At 35.2% G+C, this 12,981-nt stretch overlaps 2 protein-coding genes across 2 annotated transcripts in view; one reads left to right on the top strand and one right to left on the bottom strand.

The window, feature by feature from the left end:
* Window positions 1-12,981, top strand: part of Rergl (RERG like) — a 177,943-nt gene that overhangs the window by 15,076 nt on the left and 149,886 nt on the right. The window lies entirely within an intron of this gene.
* Window positions 12,484-12,981, bottom strand: part of LOC109117803 (phosphatidylinositol 4-phosphate 3-kinase C2 domain-containing subunit gamma-like) — a 58,195-nt gene continuing 57,697 nt past the window's right edge. The window contains exon 9 of the mRNA XM_019206351.1: window positions 12,484-12,902. Within this exon, the coding sequence (XP_019061896.1) occupies window positions 12,864-12,902 (39 nt within the window). The 3' untranslated portion in view covers window positions 12,484-12,863. The remainder of the gene's footprint in view (window positions 12,903-12,981) is intronic.

Here is a 12,981-nt window from a genome sequence, read left to right as displayed (position 1 = left end):
AACTGTCTTATCTATTAGAATGCACTATAAACAATGAGCTATAATTGTTCCTCCTTGGCCATAGTATTGTTTTTTGAGATTTCAGTTAACTGTGGTCAACTGCCTTCCAAAAATAGTAAATGGAAAATTCCAGAAAGAAATAATCTATAATTCTAACTTGTTCATCATTCTGCATACTGTGATAGTCTATTAATGGTCCATATTTTTTCACCAAGGACTCAAATTACTCCTTTATCCAGTGTATCTACGCAGTGTATACTACCCATCCATTAGACACTTTGGACCTATCTGTGTTATCAGATCAACTATCACAATTTTGTAGAGCTTCTATTCCTTTAATCCTTATTTTATTTAACAATGGTTTCAAAGTGCCAGAGTAGTGATATTGTCAGTTCTATTACACTATACTTTTATAATTGTTCTACTTTATTATTGTTATTCTCTTACTGTGCCTAATTTATAAATTCAACTTTATCATAAGTATGTTTATATAGGAAAAACATGGTATATGTAGGATTTAGTACTATCCATAGTTTGGGGTACCCACTGTGGAACCTAAGACATACCCTGAAGATAAAAGGGGACTACTATATTATTATGATATTATATCTTTCTGCTTCATCACTTGCTAAATTAATGATGACAGATTTACCATCCCTGAGATTTAATAATATTTTGGAGGGCAATGATCATACTGTCAGTCTCTCTTTTTTTCTGAGATTTAAAAATTATCACACAATGATTATGTTCAAAGTGGGAAATCAGTGAAGGAAGCTAGAGAGATTCATTCAGAACTTACACTAGCAAGGTGCACTGGCAATTTAGCAAATATTTAATAACCTGGTTTGTTCTTTCCTACATGTGTGTGTACATGTGCATGAGCACACATCTGTGCACAGGAGACCCACTGGGGGCTTATATACACACCTGCATGTGAATATTATGTAAGTATATCTACCCAGGCAAGACTGATTGCAGTTTCACCTAGATGTTTCGGGGCAGTCCCAAACTTCAAAGATGTAAGACATCTCCTTTTTTAATTTAATTAAATCTACCTGGCATAATAGGATCATTGCCCCCAAACGTAGAAATTTACTATCTGCATGCCACACATTAACACACAAGTATACATATACACACAGAGGTATAGTCGCCAGCCAAAAGTCTTTAATTAATTACTGAACTTGGGTTTAATGAATGTGTAATAAGTGGATATATTTACCTCTCCTGTTCTCTGGAGAATTAATTTTAGTTCATTTACTGCATCTGTAATTTGCTTGGTTTCGACACAGCCAAGGACACTGCATAGATTTTTAACTTCTTCTATAATATTATCCACGTATTGCTGCAGATGACAAAATTCACCCATTACTTTGTTAAAATTCACAGAGTACTAATTTATCTTCAAATTAACCCTCTTTCCATTAAAAAGGAAATGGAATATAATGTGGTTGACTGTTTCCACGTAAAAAATTCTCAACACTGGTTAGCCTATGAGCTAAGTCACACTTTACCTGAGTGAATGCTCAAAGGTAGGATTAACTCAACCCTGATATATTCACTTGATTCACTTATTGTCCAAATTAGTTCTAACAGCACTACCAAGGGAGAGTGAGAGAGGGGGAAAAGAAAAGGGGGAAAAAGAAACAGTGAGATAAAGATAAGGACTCGCAATAGTTTAAGTCTACTTATTATAGAGCATTTTATTAATGACATTATCAACATGAAGAGAAGACATGAATTTTACATTAATGTGACACTAACTTCTCTTTCTGGAAAAGTCATATCTTAATATATTGTGATTTTACAAACACTGAAAACTTATGACAGAAGCCTGGGTAGGGTAACTAATACTATGAAAGACAAAAAAGATATGTGAAAGATGTCAACAGAGTTGACGAATGGAGATGCAATGTAAGATACATTTTTAGTTTTCGACAGGTTAAGAATACACAATGACACATAACATAGAGAAGAAAACTCTCTGAACAGCTCTATAGAAAAAAGTCAATTACGTTATACATGTTTGATGTGGCTACCAGAACATGGACTTCATTAATAAAATGAATCAAATGACATATAACATAAATAAGTAGAAAGTTACACATTTATCACATTTTAAATGCATATCTTCAACAGTGGAGCTTAATTTGGGGTATCATATTTGAGCGTGGAATTGGATAGGCTGGATTTTTCCAAAGAAGATCAACCTCACTATTAAAACATTGTAAATATGTTTATTCATTCACAACACCATAGCAGACAATAGTTTTAGCTCTGCAATCAGGTTGCACGTATGTAAATCCTGGCTCTTCTTCCTACCTGTGATCATCATTAGACTATTTAACTTCTATGTACCTAGGTTCTCTCTTCTCAGAAGTAGGACCAATAATAACTAATTATAAGTTTGTTGCAAAGACTGAATGGCATACACTATGAAAAAATACAGAGAATAATGGCTAAATTTTAATATTAAATCAAATTTTAGCCATTCATATAGGTGTCTCAGTTTGTAGAAGGAATCAGCCATTCCATATATAGTTAGATAATAAGGTAAACTAAAAGTCATAAAACTAGGAGTAAGGTACATGTTAGGTGCTATGCTTGCTTTTTATTCATAATTCAAACCTGGTATGGGACACATATGAATTTGTAAAAGGCCATTAATATTACTGATTAAAATGCAAATGCTGGTTTAACTTGGGTCACTAGGTAGTTGGTAGCTAATTTGCTGAATCTGCAGCACCAATCTTATAGTACTTATCTGATTTATTTTTCTCATTTAATATTCACAAAAATCTGAAAGATAAATATTATATTCATTACATTTATGAGTGAATGAGATAGAATATTTTAAGCAAAATATTGCAATTATAAAATTAACTTGGTGATTAAATGAATATGAAAAACCAACAGGATTCTGAAATTTCATATTTGGGAAACTAAGACCATATGATGGAATTAATTATGGCAGAAACACAGACACAGTGGGAAGAATTTTTGTACCATCACGACACGTGTATTTTTTGACACACTGAGCTTTAGCTGTCCAGGGGAAGTATAGGGGACCTGACCTAACTCCAACAACTACTGGAAAGAGAATATAGATACCCTCCATACAAAAAGACACACATGCACACACACTCACACACACACACACACATATACACACACTGCATTCATATAAACATTAGATGAGATGAGTTGTCAGGAAAGAAGCACATACAAATGCACAGATTATCCCTAAGCAAAGATCAGCTAACTTTCTAGGTGAAAGAAATTTAGAGGGAACCTTGAGTCTGGCGGTAGCTCCAACACTGAGGCTACCATGGCCTAAGAAAAATGTCAGGCTGGACTAGGTCTCCAGGCTTAGGGGTTAGGATTTATTGCTCATACGGGGACATGTGCTGATATAAACCAGCTGGTAGAGGTACTGGAGAGGGCAGAATGGAGCTAAGATCCTTGAATAATCCCTAGCTATACACTGGATTGCCACCTATAAAAGGTGGGAAAAAAGAAAGCTAAATCAAGTGAAAACTTTGGAGAACTGTAGAGGGACTTTGGAGAACTTGGAAGAAGGCTTTCTCTATATCAGAAAAGTGATTACCTGGAAAACTGAAATCTTCATCTCTGTTTTGGGCATCGTGGAGCATTAATTTGCATTACCTACACTGGGAATTCATGTTAAAAACTGAAATACACTAATGTCACTAGGATCTAGGTAGATGCAGATGGCATACTTCAGTACAGAAACACTTATCTCCAATCCTAAAGCACTGTTTATACCCGAATGCAGAGAGAGGGAGGGGGGAGGAAAGAGAGAGAGAGAGATACACATGCAAGTTTGCATAAGCACACACAGTGTAGTAGGAAGGGAAGATCAGCTTTAAGACTACAGGCCTAAGACAGCTGATCCACATTATGAGGACCTGTACCAGCGCCAAATAGTAGGGTTTTTCAAAAGATAATCCATATTTCACCCCATTTCAAGAGATATCAAAGCAAGATTTGGCACTGCCTGGCCAGAATTTGAAGATGACTATCCAGAGAGAAAATATAGTGGAAGGAAAGAAAAGTTAAAAACTGGGTATATAATGCTTCAGAACATCTAATAATTCATCGATGGAGGGGAAAGTTTCTATCACAGATGGAGAATCTCAGTGCAAGGACATGTGTCTCAAGACTTCTGCCTAATGGGTGGACATCAATGGGAAGGGAGTTGTGGTATGGAAATTTTCAAGTTGGAATAAAAAAGAAAAATGAAGCATGAAACCAATTTCAAGTACTTGATAGCTTTTCGGGAAGAAAGTGGATTTGATTTTCTATGAATAGGTCTGAAATGATAAATTAGAATGAATAGTTACAAATTTAGAGAGATCTGTAGGGTGTGGAGGCCCAGGCCTGTAATCCCAGCGTGTGATAGGCTGAGGCAGGAGGACAGCAAGTTCAAGGTCAGCCTGACCTCCTGTCTCAAAGAAAGAAAAAAGAAAGGTTCATTTTGGCTCAGTTTGAAAAAAAAAAAAAACCTTTCTTAAAATTATTTCTTCAAAATTTGAGTAGGATGTCCTCGAGTGGAGAATTCCTCCACATTACAGGAGCATGAGCGATCAATAATGTTTAGAAGAGATACTTGCATTAAATAGGAGTTTGGACAAGACTAAATACTTTCTGAGTTGTTTAGCTATAAAACTGAAAGCAAATATGTTATTTTGTGTGCTATAAACCAGGCTTGTCTGAGAAAATATTTAATGTATCATAGACTTTGAAAGAGCAGTGTTCTGATACTTTTGACATCAAGCGTACCTGAAAAGTATTCTGAACATTGGAAAAGTCTGGTGATGAATTTTTCTTCTCTGCGTCTTCCTGGAAAACAAAAGAAACAGCAAAGAGTTTCAGTCAGCTGGGATGGAGACTAAAGTAATCCGCATTTAAACAGCCATTTAACAGCTTGTCATCTTCCAGATTTTACATAAACTTTAATGAATTTCTATTTTTATATCCAGACTAAAAGTCAGCAAATTCACTTTAAAGAGTTTAGAGACAAATTGAGAATTCAGAGCACTTTTCTTTTCATATCCAGTAATTAGTGCCATTATTAATTTTCTAAATGATCAGTATGGTCTTTGGAGTTAGTTTGGTTTAAAACATTAATCCTCTTATAAAAAATTTAAAAAGCTAGATAATATACAGAATCATTTCTTCTTTCTGATCCCAAAAGAGAGTTGAGGTAACAAGGTGAAGCAAGTGAAGGGAACGACAGAGCGACAGGAGGCCCCCTCCAAGGAGAGACGGGACACACAGTGTCCAGTCTTTGCCAGAGCACAGGAGGAAGAGAAGGCTACCGCACAAGTGGGTAAGAAGAAATCAAAAGGTATTTTTAAAATTCTCAAAGTCCAGGTTTAGCTGACATGTCAATTTGGAACATTAGTGAGCTCCAGACACCGGGAAACTTAGCATCCAATGCAAAGTCTTTTCCTTTGAGGCACAATCGTGTTTGGGGAGGATCTGAAGGTAGTACACAAATCTGGTGGTACCAGCAATACACAGATTCGGTGGTGCCAGTATGTGGGTGATTTGCCCCTTCTGGAAGACAACAATCACAAAGCCCTGTCCACTTTTGAGCATCTTTCTCTCACTAAAAGTGAAAGTCTTACGCTTCAAGAAAAAGGGACAGAAAATTCTCTGTCACTTCGAGCTCAGGAAACAAGAAAAAGTTTGCTTCAGGGACATACGTAGAAAGCAAACGACTCTGCTACAGGGGAAGAGGTAGGAAGCAGGTGAACACTATTTGCTGATGAAGGAAAGGCAGGAGCAAAATCCTTCTGGACCTGGAAAAACTGTCTTTGGTGCAGGATCTTAAATTGATGCCAAGAAGAGCAAGAAGCTCTCCTGTGCAGAACCAACTGCACACAGAAGGCAGAATTTGGCCGTCAGGTGTAAGAGGGACAGAAATGCTCAGAAAGTCCCAGCCTGAGGCTCGGCACGTGGAGTTCCCCCGGGGTTGTGCTTGGATCATCGCAATGCAAACCTCCCTTGACTCTGCCGCCGTATGAGTCTGTCATTCAGCAATGAGCACAAGTGGAGTGTTTCCGGTGGAGGGAAGGTGGGTGGAGCTAAAAGCTGTCCATAGCACAGGCCAACAGGGACCACTGAAAGCTGAAGGTATGGTGGCAACAATGGGAAATTTCCCTTCGTACCACGGTCTTAACTAGATAGTTCCAAGCAAACCTAACTGACTAGATAGTGCCAAGAAGCCTAAAAGAGCAACAGAAGAAGAAAACGGACCATTTTGAGGCATGGAAACAATTTCTCTTGATCTTTAACACTGGTCTACACATGAGGTCTGGCATCCAATCAACCATTAAATCTACCCAGACAGCTAGATAATACAGCCCCTCGTCAGTAGGTGCAGCCAGCCCATGAAGCTGCCCGGATGTTTGTTCATTCAGAAGGGGACTTTAGCTATCACTGATATGTTACAGGATCTAGTAGGAAATGTGGGCAGCAAGCACAAACAGATGGAAGTTTCAGCAGAGAACCGGCACAGAGTCAAGCGGAAATGATAGAAAAAGGAAGTCTACAGGAAATTAGAAGGGAAAGATTACTTCAAGGCCCCTCAGGAGACTGAGCATAGATAAGCTAAGTATCAGTAACACTAAAGATAGATCAAGAGAAGTTATCCTAACTGAAACACAAAGCGGGAGAGAAAGGTGTGGGGCTGGTGAAGAAACCAGGTCACAAAATTCAAAAGCTATCCAGAGTCATTTATTTAACTGAACTTTCGGAAAGATAAGGACAGGACAGATAGATATCTAAAGAGTTATAGGCCAACATATCACAATTTATGGGATGCTGCTAATTCGGAAAGCAATTCATGACTCCAAAACTTTAAAAAAGATATATAGCTCAATGTCAATTATCTTTAAAAATAACAAATTTATAGTTAAAATACTTCCTGTGAGGAGAACTCCAGATTAGATAGTTTCATTAGTGGATGAAATGACTTAAGGAAGCAATAAAACCAAATCTACCCAAATTCTTTCAGAATATGGCGGAAAGGGAACCCTTCTCAACCTATTTTAAGAGGCAAGTATTCACCCTGCTACTAAACTCTAACAACAATATTAGAAGAAATAAAACTATAATGTGACATCCCTCTTAAATACAGTTGCAACATCCTTAACAAACTACCAGTTAATTAAAGCTAGAAATATATGGAAAGCATTATAAATTCTTAGTAAATATAACATTTCAGTCATGCTCGCTTTTCAAAATTTAAAAAGTGTAAAAGAGAAAAACCATACAGTACAGTGTCACCCATCCAATAAATTTTTAACAAACTAGCAAGAGAAGGAAACTTTTTCACACTATAAAAGGGCAACTAACTTCATATCACAATTTCATGGCCTCTGTAATTGCATACTATTGGTAAATATAACAAGTAGTACAATTCTTTGGAGCTCTTGACAAGTATTTAATAACAAAAGCCCCATTCATTATTGGAGAGAAAGTCAAAATTTCGGAGGTGGTATGGCTGTTCCATAGATAGGCACTTAGATTTATGAAACAGAAGAGGGAGTTTAGAATTTAGCTACATATGTGTAACTAATTATTCCGACAATGTTATTAATATTATGCAGCACTTAGAGACAAAGAACAGGGTATCATTTTAAATAACTGTTTGAGAATAACTGGTTATCCATTTTGAAAAACAAAACAAAACAAAAAAACCTTGAGTATTACCTCTTAACTACACAGTAAGTCACTTGAAATGGATAATAGGCAACTATAGTCCTTAAAAGATGGGAGAAATTTTATGCAAACTTGTGTAGGCAAATCTGTATTAAATGATATGAAAAAAGCAAAAAATATAATATAAAAATTAAAATGGGATTTTATAAAATTAAAACCCTGAGCTTTTTGAATGGCACATAAGTAAATGAAACAAACAAGCAAACAAATCATGGATTGAGAGAAAATATTTTTAATATCTATGTCACCTAACTCACAATGATCTTGTATCTAGAACATATAAGGTGTTTTGCAATTCCATTACAATAGGATGTATAATTCAATTTTAAAATGAGCAAACCATTTAAACAAACACTTGGCAAAAGAAGGTACATGAATAGTAATGAAACATATAAAAAGTAATTCAACATCTCCAGTGATTAAGGAAATGAAAATTTAAAACAGGGAAATTTCTATGCACTAGGATGAGAAAACCTGAAGCACTAACTTCAGCAAGTGTTAGCGTATAGAGCAGCAGGGGCTCTTGAACTATATGACATGATTCCATTTATATAAGATTTTCAAAAAAACAGATATTCAAAATAGAGACAATACTGGTTGCATGAAGTCTAAGGAGGAATTTACTGCTGAGGCATTTGGGTACAATTTGGAGGATTGAAAGTATTTTGTATGTTGATTCTAGTCATAATTACATAGGTATGCATATTTTCCAATTTAGTCTGACTGTCCATATAAAATGGGAATAATTTCACTTTATATAAGTTAAACTTTGAGAAAGTTGATTTAATAAATAAGACATCATAGTGAAGGTGAAAAGAGAGTCCACCAACTGGCAGGCTATATTAATGAACACATAACTGAAAGAAGTAAATATATGAATTATTTCCCATGAATCTAGTGGTAAGCTAAACATGGAAAATGGACAAATGTAAACTGCAGAAGAGAAAAGTTGAATCTTATATATTTTTAAAAGTAAATACTTTGGCGATGATGCTTTCCACTAAGGAGTACCCTTTACTCAGAGGACAGAATTGAAATGGGACACAGGTAGACTGTATGCTAATAGTGAGATTTATTCCCTAACTTGTTGTTTCAGAAGAGTGTCTATGTCCTTATTCTTTAATTTGCATATGATATTGCGTGTTCTCCAAATATTACATAATTAACAACACAAAATCCAGGTAGAGTGTCTGATCATATTATTTCTTTCTGCAAGGGAATCTATCTCATTAGGAATCCAAGGTGTTGATGAAACTGCTTATTTTCCATTTTGAAGATCAACTTTAACTTCTCATTTTTTATTCTTTTGCAATCTTGGAGTAGTCTATACATAATAAATTTAATTTTTAGAAATTTCAGTCTGCCCTTTTTTCTACAAAGGTAGGTTTCATTTCCAAAATTGTGCATTATTTTCTTCTGACCTGATTTTACCTCCTTTATCTCTTGAATTTTCCCTTTGTGAGCTTCAACTGGTTCCTGATTCCTACTCATTTTATTCTGTTTTCTTATAAATTTGTGCTCCTTTCTCACCTTTTCTTACAGTCTATTGTGAATGCAAATCAATTCTGAGGAATAATGCTTCTGGAACCTATAGAATTCTCAAATGTAGCAGTGGTGATAAAATTAGTGATAGAATAGCAATAAAATAACACCTGCACATATATTCTTGTAGTGATTTTCAATTGCTACATTGTATTATATCCATTATATTGACTGTTTCATTAATCATGAAAAATACCATAGCTATCACTGAATCATATTTTATTGCCCTCACTCTTATTATTATGAATAGTATGAACTCTAGGAAGATTGCATAAGTACCTCCAGAGTGGAGGAGATTGACAAAATACCTATTTGACGTTGGAATCTCTGCCTTTACTAAGTTCTTCTGTATATTGTTATTCTCTTTAAATTAGTTTGGAATAGGAACTCCTGAAAATCTTGGTGTTACTAAGAGAGCTTCAGTTCTAGAAATACCTAAATACATCTCATAAAATGCCATGTACCCTCTCTTGTTTCCATCTACTTTATAATTAATTCAGTAGTTTCTCGATTCTGGTATAAGTTTGCCATCAATGATAGGGATTGTTAACTTTCTCTAAAGGTCCTAACTAGCATTTTAATAAGAAAATTGAAGACAGTGTATTAGAGTCTACTAGGAAGAAATGAATCCTCACCAGAAATTGATTTCTTTCCTCTATGCTGAGATCTAGTATTGCACTGCACTGCCCCATCTGTAAAGCACTCTGCATACATTATTTATATGCATATGCTGTGTCTCCAACCAGATCATCTGGGTATGGTTCGGTCTCCTGTCTCTCGTTATCCCAGTAAGGAAATACATCATTAATAACAGGGGGATTTTTCTCTCTCTCTCTCTCTCTCTCTCTCTCTCTCTCTCTCTCTCTTTTACTTTTAACTTCTCTGAAATATTAAAGATCAGTGCAGAAGATAGAATAAATACAAAAAACATTTCTTGCAATTCAGGATATTATTAGAATAAAAGAGATGAAGAAAATGTACAATAGAAAAGCTCTAGGTAAGTTACCTACAAAATTAAACATTTAATGTAAGAGCCAGAATATCTAATCTGGAATGAGAGGAGTCTCAAATATGTTGAAATAATCATTTTAAGGAAGGAAAATATTTGGTGATTTAAATTATCAAATAAATTCATGACATTTATTCAGCTGCAAATTTTTTATGATTTCAAATTATTTATAGTAATCCAAGTTTGGGAAATGTGTGAAAACATTATTTTTCAAATTGATATTGCTTTGGACACTGTTAAAATGCTAGTTAATGCATTTGTCAAATAAATGCAAAGTGCAAAATTGTAAATTGATAATATTATGCCCTCACTTTAATTCTCATTATAGAGGGAAATAATCTTATTTTAAAAGCTCATTGATTTGAATTTAGCCCATCTGGAAAATCTCTAACACTGTCCTATTTATAAAATAATTAACTGAAAATGATGATCATTTTTTCGAGTCATAATGTAAAAATTGTTTTTCTTTGCTATTTTGCCAACTGTTAAGTCACATTGGAAAAAGTCACAATGGTCAATGGCTCTTTTCAAAATGGTGGTAGTGGAGGATTCATCCATGAGTAATATGATCAAAATTCTAAATTTGGAAATTAAGAAGTGTTACAGATCCTCAAAACTATGTGTGTGCTTATGTGGAAAAAAGATGTCTAAGGAGTGACAGAAAAATATGGTGGATGTTTAAAAACCTTACTAAAGTAAAAGGCCTTGCTAAGAACCATGGGATAAATGTGCTTGCATTGAAGGCAGGTGTTTAGAGAGGGATCAATGGCAATGTGTCTTTAATTGTAATACATTTTAAAAATTAAACATTCACTGTTATTTGATCAGTCCTCATTGATAACTGTGTATGATTTTTTTTTCAAATGAAAACATTACGGTGTGTCCTCATCTAATTTATTAACTGGATCTGGCACCTTGCGACTTCTGGTTTGTTCCCAAAGTCCAGTGACCACCAGAGGCAAACATTTTGATTCAATTCACAGCATTAAAGCAGCCATAACTGTGCAACTAAAGACATAGAATAGATATTCTAGAACTGCTTCTGAAAGTAGCAGTAATGTTGGGATAAATATGTCTGAAGCAAAGAGATATATTTTGTGGGTGACTAAGAGCAAGGTGTATTTTAGGTAACACATTTTTAAAAATTTAAACCTATAACTTGTTTTTAATTGCACCTCATATGTTACATGAGTAGTCCTGAGAAAGATCAGTAAAACTCACTCATAAATAGATTACCACAACTTCATACTGCATTGATTAATTTTTCAAATTTTGCTTTTTTATTCTGTAGCTTCCAAGCCCCTCTACCTTTACAAATATAATTACTAAGCCTTATGAATCTTTAGATAGCTAGTTAACTATGTACTATTGCCATCTAATACTGTTCTTCTGTTCATAGAGTTAAGTTGTTCCATTTTATATATATTTACTGTAGGCCAATGGTAGATCAATACTTCATTTGTCTTATTGTTGGAGCTATAATTACAGATCTCTACAGAAGTCAAGAGGTATAAATAATCCAGAAATGAAGTCTTCATGTATTTTTATAAGATGTTTGAAGAACTAAGCTCATAGAGGTACTAATAATGACATGTTTTTATATGAGACTCAAAATAACCTAACTGTTTCCTCTACATCTCCCACATTTTAGATTTCCAGTTTCACATCAAGCTTCAGAAATAAAAATGCAATTACAGTGAGAGGATTAGGAATATGAATCACTTGTCATCTCCATGTCTTTCGATATTTGTATGAAATTCACAAATGAGTTTGTAATACATATCAGAAAGTAAAATTTATTATTTTCAGATCCATTTTATGTTCTTATACATCAGGAAACATTACTTGGAATGTGTACCTTTTTTTACACATTGAGTGAACCCCTGAATAGAAAAATAAGTCCTCACTTGTTTGAAAGATAATCCCGAGTCCTGCAATTTTCTGCAATCACACGGTGTTTTGCTCTCAAAGCCTTGTCTGGAAGAAGCTCTAGGAAATGGTCTACTGATGGAGCTCACAACTCAGAGGCCCCACATGTGACTCAATTATGGCAGCCTTGCATTGCACCCATCATTTTCACCTGCTCAGCCAGCTTTTCCTCTCCTCTCTTTAGTGAGCTGATGCAGCCATGCTCTCAGGCAGGAGCCAGGAAGTCTGCAGTCTCCTAGGCAGCCCTTTTTTTTTATTGCTTAGACTTTCACCCGAGCATGTTAATCTCACATTTTCCCCTTTTATCAGTCTTCCCCTCATTTCTCTTCCCAGTAGAATGTGAGTCCACACTGGAGTCCATACCCTCGTCCCTTCCTTGGGCTAATAAAAGAGTCCTGTAAAAATCCATCAGTCATTACACTACGGTGGCAATGGCTTCAGGTCAGGAAGTGATATGTTAGAAAATCATTAAATTATCCACAAAATGTCCTTAAAATCCTATATAATTTAGCCCTTGTCTGCTCCTTTCCTCTGGCCTCCTTCCAAGCTTTCCCCTTGAGACCTTTCTATTGCCAAGCAAAAATTTATAGTTTCTGAGTCACACCAGGCTGTGTCCTGACTCTGCTGAGTTTTATCCCCATTCCTCATCTTTCTTCAAGACTCTTCTTCTCTGAGAATAAAAAAAAAAAAACACACTCATTTTTATACACACAACTCAAATGGGTAAAATTCTTCACCCTTTCTATTGT

Source organism: Fukomys damarensis, unplaced genomic scaffold, assembly GCF_012274545.1.
Source record: "Fukomys damarensis isolate Sample0158 unplaced genomic scaffold, DMR_v1.0_HiC HiC_scaffold_19, whole genome shotgun sequence".
NCBI classification, from domain to species: domain Eukaryota; kingdom Metazoa; phylum Chordata; class Mammalia; order Rodentia; family Bathyergidae; genus Fukomys; species Fukomys damarensis.
This window is presented reverse-complemented; position numbering and strand designations above follow the sequence as displayed.